At 33.4% G+C, this 19004-nt stretch overlaps 2 protein-coding genes across 2 annotated transcripts; both read left to right on the forward strand.

Annotated features, from left to right (window-relative positions):
* Positions 1 to 514: 514 nt before the first annotated feature.
* LOC120218689 (transmembrane protein 258-like) lies at positions 515 to 2198 on the forward strand. The gene is made up of 4 exons (XM_039215591.1): positions 515 to 655; positions 736 to 842; positions 1857 to 1935; positions 2033 to 2198. Exons 1-4 carry the CDS (start codon positions 653 to 655, stop codon positions 2078 to 2080), a joined length of 237 nt encoding a protein of 78 aa, XP_039071522.1. The 5' UTR covers positions 515 to 652; the 3' UTR covers positions 2081 to 2198.
* An 11109-nt stretch (positions 2199 to 13307) lies between these two features.
* LOC120218796 (probable polyamine oxidase 5) lies at positions 13308 to 14948 on the forward strand. Its single transcript, XM_039215689.1, is given in 3 exon segments — positions 13308 to 13831; positions 13874 to 14596; positions 14598 to 14948. Coding segments are annotated over 3 exon segments (1383 nt in total). The 5' UTR covers positions 13308 to 13419; the 3' UTR covers positions 14846 to 14948.
* Positions 14949 to 19004: the final 4056 nt, after the last annotated feature.

Here is a 19004-nt window from a genome sequence, read left to right on the forward strand (position 1 = left end):
ATAATTAAGTCGTTGATTTGTGCTTTAAATCATACGACGAGTTGTTGGTCGATTATCTTATAGAAGTAATAGTATGATCTTCATTCTCTTTTGTCCTAAGTATTTGATGGTCACATAATTGAATCATAGTTAGATTTGATAGAATTATAAAAAATGAATTTTAATCATTATAATTTAATATATTTATATTACAACCTAATATGTAGATCCATCAAATCATATGAACTATACATCGTTACATTTCATGAATGATTTTAGGATAAAATCCCTCTATATGAGAGATGATATGATATGATATCTCTTTTAACTAGACAAACTGCTCTAAATGATGTTATAAAATAATTTTAAATTAAATTATAAAAATTAAAAATAAATGAAAATCAATTTCCAATTAAGTAAACTTTTTTTTTTACTAATTTGAAGAAAAAAGCTTAACACGTTATATACATTTTTTATTAAAATGAGCTGGTCAAAATTGCAACGTGATATATTTTGATACGCACGGTGGTACTGAATCCTAAATACCAATACAGGTAAAGACTCGCTGGCTTCATACTACGTAGTCTCATAAAACTCGGAACCTCTTAATCGCGCGTCATTCCCACTCTCTTCGATCAAACTCCAGAATCCAAAGCGAAGCGACAAAAGATCGATGGTAAATCTCTCACAATTCAAATCGAAATTTTCTAATGTTTTCTATTGTTTCTTTGAGTTTAGTTTATGATTTTGTTTCAGGCTCCTCCTGTAAAGCCAATAACGAGCCCGGTGCCTGATGCATGGTACCCAACCCTAGCCGTCTTCATGCTTGTCATTGGTCTTGTCCTCGCCGCTTCCTTCTTCATGTAACAAACCTTCATACATTTCTTCCTTCTTACTATAACCAATTTTGTTTTTTTCTTTTATTATATTAATTTTATTAGGCATTGTTCGGGTTTCCCCCCATATGTTTTTGAAATTTTACAAGTAGATCTGATATATATATATATATATATATATATATATATATATATATATATTTATAATTGGTTATACAATAGGGTAACTGTATAGCATTAGCATAACTTTAATATTTTTATTTAGAATGTACATTTCATTGATTTGATCTGGAAATTTTCTTTTCCATTTAAATAGGCAATTTGAATGCTACAGTATGTTCCTTTTTCTAATGAGAATAGCATACAAGTGCGATTTTGATCATTCCCCTTTGTGTTTTTGGTTGATACAGTTCACTTCTCTTTACCTTTGATTTGTATAATTATCAGTTGGAGTCATGCCATTTCATGTCTGCTTTGGTTTCAGAAATACTTGTCTCAATCAGTATCTTTTTTTTTAATTTGGTTGTGGTGTTTTAAATTTTGAACTTCTCTTAATTTCATCTTCAAGGCCTAGAATTATACATGAACTTTTTGCATGGCTGAAACTGTTTCTGAGCTCATCTAGTTTGTTATACTGAACTTTCTTTATCCATCATGTTTTGTTAATTTTACCATTTTAGCTCTTTTCTGGTTTTGGAAGGATGAAAGCATCTTTCGAGTAAGAAATCTCAATCGAGTTTGATCTTGCAGTTAAGAGTTATCTTTTTGTTGAACTTTGTTGATTTTAGCTTTAAGTCTGCTTGTGCTTGGCTTTGCTTGAGTATTGAATTTCTTAATATGCATTGGATCTCTTTTTGCTTAACCGTGCTAATGCTTCCTCCTTGTTTACTCAAACTTAGGGGCCTACTACTATCATTAAACGGTGGCAATGTTACCTCAATTATCATAAACTTTTTTGCACTTGATTTGTTTTCCTGAGAAAGCCGTAGTTTTGATTATAAAATGTTTCATTTAAGATTTCATTTTGCCCAAAATATGTAGCTACGAAGCAACTTCTTCTAAACGAAATCGCTGCCTTGCAAAGGAGCTCACCACAGGGGGAGTGGCATCTGTCTTCCTGGTATAGCATTTCTCTATCTGTTTTGGCTGGATTTTCTCATATATTCTTCTAGTACTGTGCATTGCTGACTGATGCTTGATTCTTATCATCCTCGCAGGGATTTGGGTCATTGTTTTTGTTACTTTCAGCAGGTGTTTATGTATGATTTTAATATTTTCAAACCATTTTATTAATTTGGTGAACAGAATGGAGCATCACGGAATTGACATCGTTACTTACAGACAATTTTGTTATTAATCAGATAAAAAGATAGTATATATGACTACATTTTGATGCCTATTTGGTTTTCTTGGTGTATGCTCAAATTAGTTGTAGTTGCATCCTGTTGTTTAACTTGCACTCAGCGGTTCGATAAAATAGATTTTTAGTCGGAAATATAAAAATTATCTAAAATATATAAGAATTTGAATTTTTTAAAGGGGCGTTCTCCTTCGGCCCATCCATGTGCATATACGTGGAACGTAGAGTATGTGTGAGGTGGCCATAGCCATACATTTTCTGAGTTTACATGAAAATTTTCTATATGAGAATATATATATTTTCCTTCAATTTTCCCCGTCAGTTTACATGAAAGTTTTCTATATTAGAATTTATGGCAGTGAAAAAGATTATCTAGTTTTGCACCGCCTTAAATCAAGCTCAGTTGTGAGTTATATCATACAACTATAAATTAATAGTTCGAAAGTAATGCATGTTACAAGGTGAGTTCACAGTCTGCGAATGCTGCACAACATGCTTGCTTATAACCTGGTTACAAAACGACTGGTTACTAGGACTTGAGTTATGTCTAGTATGGGTTATAGTTAAATTTTCTCTCAAGTTTTCCGATGTTTTTGGAGGGTCATATTCGATACTCGTACCCGAATTGTATTGAACACGGGTGTTGCATACGGATATTTATAGAAGAATGGAGAGTCGCCATATTTATAGAAGAATGGAGAGTCGCAATAATCATGGTATATAGTAGGGTTCTGTTTGTTGACTGAATAAGCATTGCAGGGGTTGAAAATGAATATGAAAATGAAAAATGATGATAAATCACTTTCATTTAACATGGACCGTGCAACTTAATTACCACTCTCCTGGTTCATCTTTCATAATCTTTATCTATTTTTCACATCCAAATAATGAGGACTGAAGGAGAAGATTTGTAAATGTGAGGGAATTGAAAACCTCAAATCAAAACCAACTGAAAAGGATGAAACTTGTGATAGTGATGGTTCTAAATCCAATTTTATTTTTATACACAAACGTTGGGATTCACATATTTTATCTTACTTAAAAAATTTAGTATATTATTCCAATTGACTGGCTGATTGTTGATATATCAATCAAGTATTTAATATTAATTTCTTTATCACTTCATCTGAAGTTAAGTTGATTCTTTACATGATCTAATCATTCACTGCATGGCATTAAAATTTATTCATACATTTTTATATTCCTTCCGTTCGGTTGGCACTAAAAATATCATTTTCGGGCACAGGGAATTGGTACTGATCCCTATCCCATCTTACGAAGCTGAATTCAAGGATCAATTAACAATTAAAGTTGCCACCTATCAAACACTAGGGACAGTTGGTGGCTCAAGATAACCCCCTAAAACACTTTGAAAAATGAACCCTAATCATATTTCTTAATTGACCCATAATGCAAATAGTATTAGTAATACACAAGGATTAATATTTTTTTATAATAATTTAAGACGATTATAATGTAGTATCTATTCAGAATCTTTTTTAACCATCGACAATATATACACCCATAGATGCAATTACTTGAACTCAAAAATTTTAAAGAGAACAAAATTCTCTCCAACAATAAATCCACTTGATAAATTCATGATATTGGATTTAAAACTTAATAATTTATATGTTGGACAAATAACTATATAAGAATTACCAAATATAACACATTTTTATTTGCATTTTATAAAATAAAATTAAAAAAGCAAAGAAATGATGCAAAATGAGACACACAAAAAAAAAAAGAAAAGCAAAAGACAACAACAATTGGGAAATGATAATTTTGATGCCAACATATCACTACTTTTTACACGTCAAATAATAAAAAGAAGGCTCACTTTGTAAAAATAAAATATAAACAAATAAATGCTACAATCTATTTTTAAAAAAAATATTTATAAACTCATTTCATCTCAAAATTATTTGTAAAAATAGTACTTATTCTAGTCACATGGAACAAATGCAAATCTTTAAATAAATCATTACAATATATAATATAAAAAGTATTTTTTAAATCTTAGAAGGTACAAATTAAAAGTGATTTTCACGTAAATTAAAATGTTTATTGTAGAATAAAATGAAGATATATATTTTAAAATACACAATTTATATTATTACTTTTATCTTATACACAAATTAAACATGATTTTCACGTAAATAAATCATTCCAATATATAATATAAGTTTTTATCCATCAAATAACTAGTTTTATTTCGTCAAACAAATATAGCTATTTAATCGTCAAAAATATAATTTATATATCAACAACAATTTATCTGTTGAAAAGTCTTGACAAGCACCGAAAGGTGCTAATAAAAAAAATTCCACCGAAAAAATTTGTCAAAAAGGTTGGGTTTTTATTGAATTTTGGACAATGGTAAAATCATAATTTTAGCCATTGTAATTTAGGGTATTTACAAATTAGTCCTTAGAGCTTCAACTATAAATACCCTAGCTCATTTAGCTTCAAACCATCCCAAAGCATTCTAGCTTTCTTCTAATACTGGAGAGAATATTAGAGAGTTTCTTGAGAGTTGTTTTCTCATTTTTATCAAGAGAGAATTATCATTGTTTTCTCCTTGGTCGATCGAGAGAAGTTGTAATTCCTATTTTCCCATAGTGAAATTCTTCTACCGTTGCCTGTGGTTTTTACCCTATATTATTTAGGGGTTTTCCACGTAAATTTTGTGTCTTCTTTATCTTCATTTTTATTTTCTCAAATTATCAGTTGCGATTTTGCTCTATCCGATAGCCGTCTTCCGCAACAATTGGTATCAGAACTAGATTAGAGTGTGTAATATCTGCTTATTGTCTTTGTGGTTGCCACCAAAAGGTAGATCCTCCAACATAAGAAAGTAAGAAGGTTCCAGAGAACTATTCACGATAGTGAAATAGTGGGAGCTATCCGTAATAGAAGCTATGGCAAAGAAATTTGATATTGAAAAATTTAATGGGAGAAATTTCTCATTGTGGAAATTGAAGATGAAGGCCATCCTGAGGAAAGACGGATGTCTAGCAGCTATCAGTGAAAGGCCGGTAGATTTTACAGATGACAACAAATGGATCGAAATGGACGGGAATGCTATGGCAAACTTTCATCTAGCATTAGCAGATGAAGTATTGTCAAGCATCGAGGAAAAGAATACAACTAAGGAGATATGGGATCATCTCACCAAATTGTACAAGGTCACATCGTTGCACAATAAAATTTTTCTTAAGAGGAAATTGTACACTCTCCGTATGCTAGAATCTACTTCAGTGACGGAGCACTTAAACACACTGAACACATTATTTTCTCAGCTTACATCCTTAAGATGTACAATAGGAGAACAAGAACGTGCTGAACTTCTACTTCAAAGTCTACCTGATTCGTATGATCAACTCATCATCAACTTGACAAACAGTAATGTCACCAGTCTAGTCTTCGATGACGTTGCAGCTGCTGTTCTCCAAGAAGAAAATCGGTGCAAGAACAAGGAAGACAGACAAGTAAATCTGCAACAAGTAGAAGCATTGACAACGATGAGAGGGAGATCAATAGAACGTGGCCAAAGCAGCAGTCACAAACATGGTAGATCGAAGTCGAGGAGAAGGAAGAATTTAAAGTGCTACAACTGTGGAAAGAAGGTTCACTTGAAGAAGGATTGTTGGAGTCTAAATAAAAACTCCAATCCACAAGGTAATACCGCAAACACTTCAGATGATGGAGATGCTCTATGCTGTGAAGCGTCAACCACTGTGGAAGGAATAAAAAGATTTGCAGATATATGGCTCATTGATTCAGGAGCAACATATCACATGACCTCAAGAAGAGAATGGTTCCATCAATATAAACATGTCTCAGGAGGATCTGTGTATAGTTGCAATGATCATGCCTTAGAGATCGTTGGCGTGGGGACCATCAAATTGAAGATGTATGATGAAACAATTAAAATTGTTCGAGATGTGAGACACGTGAAAGGCCTGAAGAAAAATTTATTATCCTACGGATTGTTGGATAATAATGCAAGCAATATTGAAACACAGAAAGGAATCATGAAGGTGTTTCGTGGAGCGCTTGTGGTGCTGAAAGGCGAAAAGATAGCTACAAACTTATACATGCTGAAGGGAGAAACTTTGCTAGAAGCAAAAGCCTCTGTTGCCTCATGTAGTTCAGATTCTGCAATGCTATGGCATCAGAAACTTGGACACATGTCAGAACAAGGAATGAAAGTCCTTGTGGAGCAAAAGCTACTTCCAGGCTTAACAAAGGTATCACTTACTTTATGTGAGCATTGCATAACAAGTAAGCAGCACCGGTTGAAATTCAACACATCAAATTCTAGAGGCAAAAGTGTTCTAGAACTGGTTCACTCTGACAAGCACCAGTTACATCCCTAGGCGGAGAAAAATATTTTGCTCATTTATTGATGACTACTCCAGGAGATGTTGGGTGTACCCTATTAAGAAGAAGTCCGATGTGTTTTCAACTTTCAAAAACTTCAAAGCGCGGGTGGAACTTGATTCTGGAAATAAAATCAAGTGTTTCAGAACAGATAATGGAGGAGAATACACAAGTGAAGAATTTGATGACTTTTGCGGGAAAAAAGGCATCAAAAGACAGTTCACAGTGGCGAACACTCCTCAACAAAATGGAGTGGCAGAGTGGATGAACAAAACCTTGTTAGAAAGAACAAGAGCAATGTTGAGGGATGCATGCCTAGAAAAATCATTCTGGGCAGAAGCAGTCAATACCGCCTGTTATTTGGTGAATCGAGCTCTATCAACTGCAATAGAGCTGAAGACACTAATGGAGATGTGGACTGGTAAACCAGCTGATTATTCAAACCTCCATGTATTTGGAAGTATAGTGTACGTGATGTACAACTCCCAAGAAATTTCAAAGTTGGATCCAAAATCCAGAAAATACAAATTCTTGGGGTATGCTGATGGAGTAAAGGGGTATCGCTTGTGGGATCTCACTGCCCGCAAAGTGATCATTAGCAGGGATGTTATCTTTGTAGAAGATAAGCTACAAAGAAAAGAAAAAGATGGTAGCGCTGAAAAGTCAGAGACTACGCAGATACATATGGAAAAAGAGTTTGAACAAGGAGATTCTTCTGAAGCAGAACCAACACATGATGAACAAGAACCAGATAGTTCTGAAGCTCCAACAACTCGTCAATCAGATCGTGTGAGAAGACGTCCCAATTGCCACTCAGATTATGTTATAGAAGGTAATATTGCATATTGCCTTTTAACAGAGGACGGTGAGCCATCAACATACCAGGAGGCAATAAACAGCTCAGATGCTTCATTGTGGATGATGGTGATGCAAGAAGAAATTGAAGCCCTTCATAAGAATAATACATGGGACCTTGTGCCACTACCACAAGGAAGGAAGGCAATTGGTAACAAATGGGTCTTCAAAATCAAGCGAAATGGTGACGATCAAGTAGAGAGGTATCGTGCAAGACTGGTGGTCAAAGGATATGCTCAAAAAGAATGTATTAATTTCAATGAAATATTTTCTCTTGTGGTTTGACTAACAACAGTTCGAGTAGTTTTGGCAATGTGTGCTATATTGAACTTACATCTAGAGCAACTAGATGTTAAAACAGCTTTTCTTCATGGAAATCTTGAAGAAGAGATTTACATGCTCCAGCCTGAAGGTTTTGAAGAAAAAGAAAAGAAGAACTTGGTTTGCAAGTTGAACAAATCTCTGTACGGTCTAAAGCAGGCGCCGAGGTGTTGGTATAAGAGATTTGATTCCTTCATTATGTGCCTTGGATATAACAGACTTAACGCAGACCCTTGTGCTTATTTCAAGAGGTCTGGTGATAACGATTTTGTTATATTGTTGTTGTATGTAGATGACATGTTGGTTGCAGAACCCAACAAAGATCATATTGAAGAATTGAAGGCACAACTGGCTAGGGAATTTGAAATGAAGGACTTGGGATCGGTAAACAAGATTCTAGGGATGCAAATTCACCGAGACAGAAGTAATAGGAAGATTTGGCTTTCACAAAAGAATTACTTGAAGAAGATCTTGTCACGATTCAACATGCAAGATTGTAAGTCAATTTCTACCCCTCTTCCTATTAATTTAAAGTTGTCCTCCAGTATGAGTCCTAGCAGTGAAGAAGAGAGGATGGAGATGTCTCGAGTACCGTATGCATCAGTAGTGAGAAGTTTAATGTTCGCTATGATATGCACAAGACCAAACATTGCACAAGCAGTGGGAGTGCTTAGTCGGTACATGGCGAATCCAGGCATAGAGTATTAGAATACAATAAAGAGGATCCTGAGATACATCAAAGGGACCTCAAATGTTGCATTATGTTACGGAGGATCAAATTTACTAATCAATGGGTATGTAGATTCTGACTATGCAGGGGATTTGGATAAAAGCAAATATACTACAGGGTATGTGTTCAAAGTTGCTGGTAGAGCTGTAAGCTGGGTTTCTAAGTTGCAATCAGATGTGGCTACATCCACAACAGAGACAGAATATATAGCAGCTACACAAGCCAGTAAAGAAGCAATTTGGTTGAAGATGTTGTTGGAGGAGCTTTGGGCATAATCAAGAGTATGTCTCTCTATTTTGTGATAGTCAAAGCGCCTTGCATCTAGCAAGGAATCCAGCATTTCATTCAAGGACAAAACACATACGAGTTCAGTACCACTTCATTCGTGAAAAGGTAGAAGAAGGAACGGTAGACATACAGAAGATCCATACCAAAGACAATATAACAGATTTCATGACGAAGGCAATCAATGCTGATAAATTTACCTGGTGTCGATCCTCCTGTGGCCTGTCAGAAACGTAAGCAACATGAAGGTACAAGGTAGAAAGAATGATGTGAAGATATGATTGTTCCAATCAAATCTTCAAGTGAGAGATTGTTGAAAAGTCTTGGCAAGCACCGAAAGGTGCTAATAAAAAAAATTCCACCGAAAAAATTTGTCAAAATGGTTGGGTTTTTGTTGAATTTTGGACAATGGTAAAATCATAATTTTAGCCATTATAATTTAGGGTATTTACAAATTAGTCCTTAGAGCTTCAACTATAAATACCCTAGCTCATTTAGCTTCAAAACCATCCCAAAGCATTCTAGCTTTCTTCCAATACTAGAGATAATATTAGAGAGTTTCTTGAGAGTTGTTTTCTCCTTTTTATCAAGAGAGAATTATTATTGTTTTCTCCTTGGTCGATCGAGAGAAGTTGTAATTCCTATTTTCTCATAGTGAAATTCTTCTACCGTTGCCTGTGGTTTTTACCCTATATTATTTAGGGGTTTTTCACGTAAATTTTGTGTCTTCTTTATCTTCATTTTTATTTTCTCAAATTATCAGTTATGATTTTACTCTATCCGATAGCCGTCTTCCGCAACATTATATTGGTAAAAGAGAAAAGCATTATCAGTATGATTAAAAGCAAGTAATTATAGCTATTTAATCGTCTTTATTGCATATGGTTTTTAATTAAGAATAGATTTGATGCTTAAGATATCGATCCGCACTACCTTTAATGAAGATGTCAATGAAAGTTTGAGCTATGATGTTGACAGAGACTAGAGTGCAATTCAAGATTAAATTAAAGATTGAAGGTGTCATCTCACTAAAATTGTAAGTATATAAGTTTTAACTGTATTTTTTAAAAATAGTTGTTTAAGGTTTTATCATTTTAAGCATATTTTAAAAAATTTAACCTTTAGAGATATATACTAATTGATCTATAAAATAAGATATCGATTAATCTGTAGAATACCATCATATATATATATATATATATATATATATGTCATATTTTAAATTTATTTTTTTATGAATATTCAAAGAGAATAAATTTTATTTATGTATTCATAATATGATTTAATAGATTAGTTTTCGAAGTAACATTTTAAAAAAATTATAAAAAAATATATAAATGATGGGTCGTGATAATTAAACTATGTGTGTGATCGTGTTTATCTCCATCTTCTCTTGAAGATTTTATGGTTCCTTTTCTATGACATCATTAGACATTATACTATACCTTATTCAATGTCGTGGGCCATTTTCTAAAAACAAAAATATTAAATCCTGAACAGATTTCAAGATTTTTTACAGTTAGGTGTCTGCCTTTTATTTGTGATCTTTGATTTTATTTATATATTTTAATTTTCCCATTTTTTAACCGCTAAATCTATGTTTTAATTTTTAAAAGTAGCCTTAAATAGTAGAATGAAAGAGGATGGACGTCGAAATCAGGTGATGTTAATAAAAGCATTTTAAAATGAGTTATTACTTGTTTTATAACAACGTACGTTGGGATCGACTAGAACTGACAAGACACGGCTTAATTCTATCTTAAAATCCAATGAAACTGTAATCGTTGAATTAAACATGGAAAATTTAATTACTATTTTCTTTGAGAAATGAATTGTTAGCCGATAAAGGTAAAGGAATTGATAGTATATTTTAATAAAATCCAAAGCAGGACAGTGTGTTGGAGACGTGAAAAAAAGAAACCATTGTCACAAATTTGCCTCCGACAGCACTTAAAACATCTGGCCATAATAATCCTGGTCACTGTAATAAGTAATCTATGATGTTTTGATGTTGAATCCGCCGTATGGTTCCAAAAACTAATGAATCTTATCCCATGTCCCGTATATCTAAAGATTGAGTATAGGTTGGGTTTTTGGTTAATCTAATTCGATCTAAAAAATATACACTATTTATTTAAAATCTGTTCGAGTTTAGGATAATTTCGCTTTACTCGAAATTTGACCCATTTTCTGAGATAAAATTCAAATTCGACCAGGCACAAATATATTTATAAAAAAATCTTAATTTTATTTCACACAATAGAAATATAGTTGAAAAATAATATAAAGAGAGTATTGTCGCAATTTTTCCAAAATATATAAGGTATAATTACATTATTTTCGGGTTGATACTTGTTATCTTAAACCCGAATTTAACCCAACCTGACCTAAAATCTATTTAAAAAAATATGATCCAATAAAACCAGGTTAAGTTAGAAATCGTTGAGTTCGAACCTCATGTCCATCCCTACATATATCTTTAATTATATCCAATAAGAGTAATTTATAGAAAATATGAATGCAATATTGATATGTAATATGCTTTTAGTAAAGGAATAATGAGAAGTTTATTCAATTTGTAGTTAATGGTTACAGAGCTATTGAATGTGAGGTGGATGAGATGTCACTTTACATCATTTGGGAACGATTATATAATATATACGAAGTTTTAAAGCGTGGAATTGGACTCTCTTTTTAACATGTCCACTGAGAAGGTAATTTTTGTTCGGATATTTTTTCCAAAATGGGTTGCTCCTTGGATGAGGAACTTGTTATTTTCGACTTCCCACCGACTGAGATAGCCTCCTTTCTGGATGCCGACTTTAGGGGAGTTTTCTTCTCTAAAGGTTTCTCTGTAAGTTAGTTTTACCTTTTTCCTCTGTAAAAAAAATAAAAATAAAAGAGTTATCATGTTTGATGGTATATAATTACAGTGATCGGGTCATGACTTTATTAATATTTATCATATGTATGTTTAACATGTGAGTCAACATTAAATTATCATATAACTTAATTGTTATTTTTATATTAAAATAATAAGCCCTCAAACCATGTACTTGAATTTACGTTAATCTCATTGATTTTACATTCTTCACTATTTTATATTTTGTACACGTCGCTTTAAATATCAAAATATTATTATTATTTTTCAAATCCTTCACTTTTCTCAAAACACATTAAAATAAATTATATTTGTAAAAATTGAATTTAAATTTTATTGATAATATTATTAGAACTAATAATCACAAAAATCGAACATATTGTTATAAAAAAAACTAACAATTCAAATGATTTAATAATACTTGCAGTAGCCATTTTATATGTGGCATTAAAATATAATCTTGAGACACGTACAACAAAAGATAATTATAATATCGAAAATGTATTTGATATATATATTGAATAAAATTTGATTGACTCACGTTATTTATTATATTTTAAATTTAGGAATAAGAAATTAAATATTTATTAAATTTTAGTATTAGAATAAATAATATTTTATGTATGAAATAATTTATCATAGGATTTGTTTGTATGATTACCTAATAATGGTCTAAGACAGGCAAATCAGAGCGATGAAGATCCAATGAATTGCTCAGTTTGGTGGGCCGTCCCCTAATTTACATGTGAGGCTGGTGAAAGGCACTGCCAACCTTTTATTGTCCTTTCCACGGCTCCCACAGCCTCTCTCTCTTTCTCTCTCTATATGGGGACAAAATCCTGTTACATAGTATAAAATTCTTTTAATTTTATATAGATTTAAGACAGTTGTATAAGTGAAAATAGATTATTGAAATTAACGGTAGGAAATGAGAAGATATTCACTGAAAAAAAAATAAGGGGTTAATCTTAATCATATATTTTCACTTTTCTAAAGGTCATAAATTTATATAAAAATAAAAAAATTTATATTGTATAACTTAATTCATATATATATATATATTCAGATATTTTATTTTTAGAGTAATAATCTAGTAATTATCTTGAAGAACGAGTGATTGGTCTTCTAAGGTATTAACTGCGAGATAAAATTATTGGAATTTAATAAATTTTAATTTTTTTTAATGTTAATTTTTTAAAATCTAAATTTAAATTAAATTGAATTCTATAAAAATAAAATTAGATCAGATTAAATTTATATTTAAGATAAAAAATTAATTTGAAATAATGCTGTAATTTTTTGTATAATTTTATATTATCGTTTTAATTTATTAAATAAAATATATTAAATATATTAAAATGTGATTTTAAATAAATTTAGGTTGAACAAAAATACAACCAAATACTAAATTAAATTAAAATTAAAGAAAAAGAAATTAATTTTTAGATTGGAACAAATTAAACCCAACTTGACTTTTGACCATTCTAAGGTATAATCTATATTTGTAGGCAGTAATAGAGTTTCAAGAAAAGTAGAGACCTGCCTCTATTAGACAAATTAAATAATGTGAGAAAAAATTTAAAGTTTCTCACTATACAATGTACAGAATACAGTACACGCCCCCCTTATAAATTCCTTATCATTAACTTAATATAACCTCACAGTTCTCCTTCACTCCTCACTCTGTTCTTTCCTTTCGAAAAAAAAAACATTTTTCTCCAATTGTTGTTTCCTTGCTTTATATTTTGTTTTGTTGCTTGTGAAGCTAAGGTAGGAGACTATAATGGCAAAGAAGCCGAGAATTGTGATAATTGGAGCCGGGATGGCTGGTCTTACTGCGGCTAACAAGCTGTATACTTCCACTAGCTCCAACGATTTGTTCGAGTTGGTTGTTGTCGAAGGCGGCGATAGAATTGGTGGCAGAATCAACACTTCTGAGTTTTGTGGTGACAGAATTGAGATGGGTGCTACTTGGATCCATGGAATAGGAGGTAGCCCGGTTCATCAAATTGCTCGGGAAATTCATGCTCTCGAGTCTGACCAGCCATGGGAGTGCATGGATGGGTTCTCGGACGAGCCGATGACCATTGCTGAAGGTGGGTTCGAGCTGAATGCCTCTATCGTTGACCCCATATCCACCCTTTTCAATAACCTGATGGATTTCGCTCAAGGAAAGCTGGCTCAAGACGGTGCAGGCGGTGGAGGGAACGCTTTTTACTATAATATTGCAGCTAAAGCAGCCTCTAAAGGTTGTGCGAGCGACTCTGTGTTTGGTAACCAAAGTGTCGGTGCGTTTCTTAGACAAGGCCTCGGTGCTTATTGGGATTCTTGCAAGGACCATGAGGAGCTCAGTGGGTATGGTAAACGGAGCAGGAAGTTGCTGGAAGAAGCCATTTTCGCCATGCATGAAAACACCCAGAGGACTTATACTTCAGCTGGTGATCTGTTCAATCTAGATTTCGAAGCAGAAAGGGAGTACCGCATGTTTCCTCGTGAAGAAATCACCATTTCGAAAGGCTACTTGAGCGTAATTGAACACCTTGCATCTGTTCTTCCTCCTGGTGTAATCCAATTAGGCCTCAAAGTCACAACAATTGAATGGCAGCCTGAGAATCATAAATCTAAAGAAATTCAAAATGGCTATGATTCCAGTTCCAGACCAGTGAAGCTTCACTTTTGTGATGGATCTGTTATGTTAGCAGATCATGTGATAATCACAGTTTCATTAGGTGTCCTAAAAGCTGGAACTGGTCAAGATTCAGGTATGTTCAATCCTCCACTTCCTTCTTTCAAGACAGAGGCTATATCAAGACTGGGATATGGTGTTGTTAACAAGCTGTTTCTTCAATGGAGTCCAAATGGTAATAATAGAAACGCCAATGACAAAGACAAGTTCCCTTCCCTGCAAATTGTTTTCCATCCCCCAGAATCCGAGTTAAGGCATGAAAAGATCCCAGTGATCCATGTTCTTGGGGTCTTACAGCTACGTTGCTGTTGGATCAAGTGGTGCTGATTTAGACACAATGGCTGAGCCATTACCAAAGACTGGGAGCTCCGAGTTAGACCGGGGTGTGGATCATCCACTTCAAATTTTGTTTGCTGGGGAAGCTACACACAGAACCCACTATTCTACAACTCATGGAGCTTATTTTAGTGGTCTTAGGGAAGCCAGTAGGCTTCTGCAACACTATCATTGCCATGGGGTTTAGACTTAGCAATTTCAATTTGATTTATTTTTAAATACCCTAAACCATCTTTCTTTCTTTTTCTTTAATGTAAAGCAAAGGGGGTGAATGAGAGCAAAAAAGAAAAAAAAAAGAGGGGGTTTAATGAAATATGGAAGATAAATGGGGACATTTTTAAATGTTTGGTATGATTTATTTTTAAATACCCTAAACCATCTTTCTTTCTTTTTCTTTAATGTAAAGCAAAGGGGGTGAATGAGAGCAAAAAAGAAAAGAAAAAAAGAGGGGGGTTTAATGAAATTATGGAAGAGATAAATGGGGACATTTTTAAATGTATTGGTATGAATTAAAAGAAGCTTCTTTTCTATTTTCTATAGGTATTCTCTTTGCTTTTGTGCGAGTACCCAGGGGTTTCCTTTACATATATATGTATAATCTTGCTTTGATATTCAAAGGAAAACCATTTTAAGATCATGTTTGGCATTGAATGAGCTGCTGTTGTGTGATAGTTGGGGAGTATAAAGAACAAAGGGAGAAGCTTTGGATCCCACTGCTCATTGCTTTGGCTTTTGGCCGCTGGACAGCATCCGCCAAACATGGCTCTTTCCAGCTAGGAATCTCTTAAACGAGCCTCCTTTTCTGGCTTTAAAACAACCTTGCCAACCAAAAATAAATTGTAGTATGGTCTTCAATTTCATGTATGAAAACAGTGCATCTCTGGAATTTTTTCATACCAAAAAATATCCTAAAACAAGCAGAGAGAATCAGAGATGCTTATTGCCATCTGATTGCTTTGATCATTGGTAATTGGCTATCATGGGTCCAACCCCATGCACACGTGACAGTGCAGACATACACAAAGACAGTTAGCTCAGCCTCTTACTAGACAACACCAGTGGCCTACGCTTGGTATGATAGACATGGAAAATGACAGTCCATAAGCATACAATATCAACTTGAAAAAAACCACAGATTTTTTCTATCGGGTTATTTTTTTTTTCTCTCCTATTATCACCGTTCCACTTTCATGTACCCCTTAGGTCCACAACTCCCAAATTATTTGACCCTCGTCTTACAACTAACAACAACAAAAGTAAATCTACTATGTTTTTTTTCTCTTAATCTTGTTGGGATTAGGGTGAGTGAGAGCACCCAACAAACAGCAAAGCAGTGTATGGTCAAATCAGTAAAGCTATTCATAGACTCCATTATTGTGGGTTATGAGAGATTTTGGCAAGCTCTCTCGCCCAAAAATAAACTGGGAATGCCCCACTTGCTGTCTCTTTTTGCCTCTTGTGGGCTTCAATCACCCTTTGATCATTGTGTATATTGCAGACCCCTCCTCTGTCACAGAGTCCTTGTCTGCTTCACAAACAAACAAAGAAGAATCTCCATTTCCCACCAAACATATCACTACTAAATATTATTTTCTTTCTTCAATAACACACTCTTTTTCGCCTCCTTCTCATCATTATCATCCCTTCTTTCTTTCTTTCTTTTTAAATCCTCGTATATCCTATAATCACACCAATTTTGATTATATTTAAAATTAATTCGAATCTAATCCTTAAAAGTGAGACAAAACTCATGCAGCAGTACAATGCAGGCAAACTCCAAGTTGCGTATTTGTGTTACTTTAAATCGAATGCTTTCATTCGGTTTTCAGCTTTATTTTACTGTTAGATTGCGACCCTTCCATTTTTGGTACTAAAGATTTCGCACGTAAAAAAGAATGTTTTTCATTTGGAAAAACTACTAAAGTTAAATTGATCATGACCATCATTTCGATGAAAACTATATCAGAACGCAACGTGTAGCCTAAAGATTGAGCCATTTTGTCCAGAAAAAAACAATCATTTTTAACTAAAAATTCAATTCAACTTTAACCTCCTTCCTTGTTCCTTTGCCCTTATTCCATTCTAAGTTGAAACAAGCAATCTTCAGAAATGACAGACCATAATAAAATCTTCAAACAAGTTTTGATTCAACAAAGCTGTCTAAAGGGGGAAAAGTGTTTTTTTTCTCTCTTCTTCTTATGTTTTAACATACCGATAAAAAATTCCACAATTTTTCAAGTCAGAAGAAGCTTGGGAACCACCGTACGTACGATTCATTCGAAGCATTGTTGATATACTTTTCTGTTTATTTTGTTTGAAAATTTCGGGGATCATCATTGTCCACTGCAACATAATATTAAATTCTTTTCCTTGGGGATTAAGAATCCCAGATTTTTAATTAGTTTTATAAATTTAAAAAAAAAGGAGAGAGCTGTGTACTTTATTCCTTCTTTTCTATCCTTGACAGACCCTCTGATTTAAGAAAGTTATCATGTTGACATCTCAAAACCTTTTTGCTTTATAAAGTTCCCCTTGTGATGATAACATAGCATCAAGCTTTTAATTTAAAAAAGAGCAATTGGTATGTCCATAAATTTATGGGAAGGAATCTTGAGGCCTACATATAGGGTTTATAAGGCTCTTTCGAGGCTTTCCTTCATTGTCATGCCCCAAGAGAATTATCTCATAATAACTTTAATCAGCCAGTTGAATTAAAAGTCGATAGTCCAAATGAATAAGAAAGAAAGATTAAATCAATAATTAATGATATGATCGGTTCAATCATCAGATTATCATATTATACAAAACTATTTAAGAAAAAAAATAGAAGAATGTCCGTAGATGTCAATAGAGTTGAAATCCAGGTAAAATCTTTTACCAAACCAGTAACTTTTGAGTTGATGCCTTGTTCCTTTTACTTGAAAAGTTAAGTTTCATAGTGATGTGATTTTGTTCCATAATAAGTCGTTCATTCATTCATTGATGTTTGTCCTGGACAACAAGTGTTTTAATACCCACCAGATAGTTGGGTTTTGTCTTTTTAATGAGTGTATAGGGTCCATCAATGTTAAAAACAGTGGGGTAGGGTAACAACCGGTAAAAAACAAGATTTTATGATTTTGGTTATCGTTTTCTCCTTTTTTGCCAGTGGGACACTGCTGGTAATAATTTCCAGGACAGACCCTTGGTTGATAATGAGGGGTTGCTTTTCTGATTCACTTTGCTCAAAGAGTCAATGACACTGCCATTGGACTTAGTTTCCTCCAATGGTTAGAGTGGTAATATGCTTTCTAATATACAATAAAAATAATCATCACATCATTAAAAAGTATATCTTCTAATACGACTCGATTTTATTTAAATGAAATTTGTCTAATCAAAATGAAAAATTTAATACGTTTGGATATTTAAAGCTTTAATCCAAAAGAGAAATGTTAAATCTGAATTTGTCGAGTACTTCCCAAGTACAGCAAATTTAATCATGAAGATGCCCCAACGAGCATTAGACTCTATCTGTGATTGCAAGTGAAGAAAGACAAAGTCCAGGAATATCGGGCACTAAAATGATTTAACACCCTAAACCACAGTTGTACTAGTAATGCCATATACCCCAGGCTATCATTTCAATAGCTAGCGACAATTTTTCTTTCCTTATTCAATGTGACCCATCGCGCATCTAGTGGCCCAATTATCAGTTAACCCAATGACCCAAACCCATTTTTCTTTCTCCCAAAAAAAAACTCCATAGACCATTGAGGTCAATGGTCGAATACTTACTGCTTACCATGTTAACAAAACATTGATTCTACCGAGAATAAGTTAATCTAGTAAAATGAGACACTAGATTTATTAAATAAAGTTAAAAGTTTAAATTTTGACATTTGTGCATAGAGCAAACTGAATTAGGAGGGTTGGCCCCATAATGACCTATACAAAATTCGATCCGAAATAGTCGATAAATAGATCATTTATACAGTTAATTAAACAAAAAAACATTGATTCTGAATGAACCAAAATATAAGTTTACATAAGATGCGTATTTAATTTTTTTAATAAATAAATATAAAATAATAAAAATAATACGGACCGCAAATAAAGAAATGAGGGGTTTTATTTTGCCCATGAAAAAAATTGCAGGCAGCGGCGCCATAACTTGGTCCAGAGAAAGGAGAGGGATGGGATGTTGGGACCTAAATTTGGCATTAGGGAACAGTGTGAGGAAGAGGTTAAGGAGCAATGACCCATTTGCAGATCCTTGAAAGCAACACATGGTTGGACATATATACCTTACTGACTCAAATTCACCATTTTAATTTTCATCAAGTCCCTATCCATCCTCAAACCAA

This window comes from Hibiscus syriacus, unplaced genomic scaffold (assembly GCF_006381635.1).
Source record: "Hibiscus syriacus cultivar Baekdansim isolate YM2019G1 unplaced genomic scaffold, ASM638163v2 tig00110201_pilon, whole genome shotgun sequence".
Classification (NCBI taxonomy): domain Eukaryota; kingdom Viridiplantae; phylum Streptophyta; class Magnoliopsida; order Malvales; family Malvaceae; genus Hibiscus; species Hibiscus syriacus.

Bases quoted from the DNA above. Each gene is read 5' to 3' on its own strand.
- LOC120218689 (XM_039215591.1), top strand. The intron at 843-1,856 runs GTAACAAACCTT...CAAAATATGTAG, and splicing joins CTCGCCGCTTCCTTCTTCAT to CTACGAAGCAACTTCTTCTA. The intron at 1,936-2,032 runs GTATAGCATTTC...TCATCCTCGCAG, and splicing joins GAGTGGCATCTGTCTTCCTG to GGATTTGGGTCATTGTTTTT.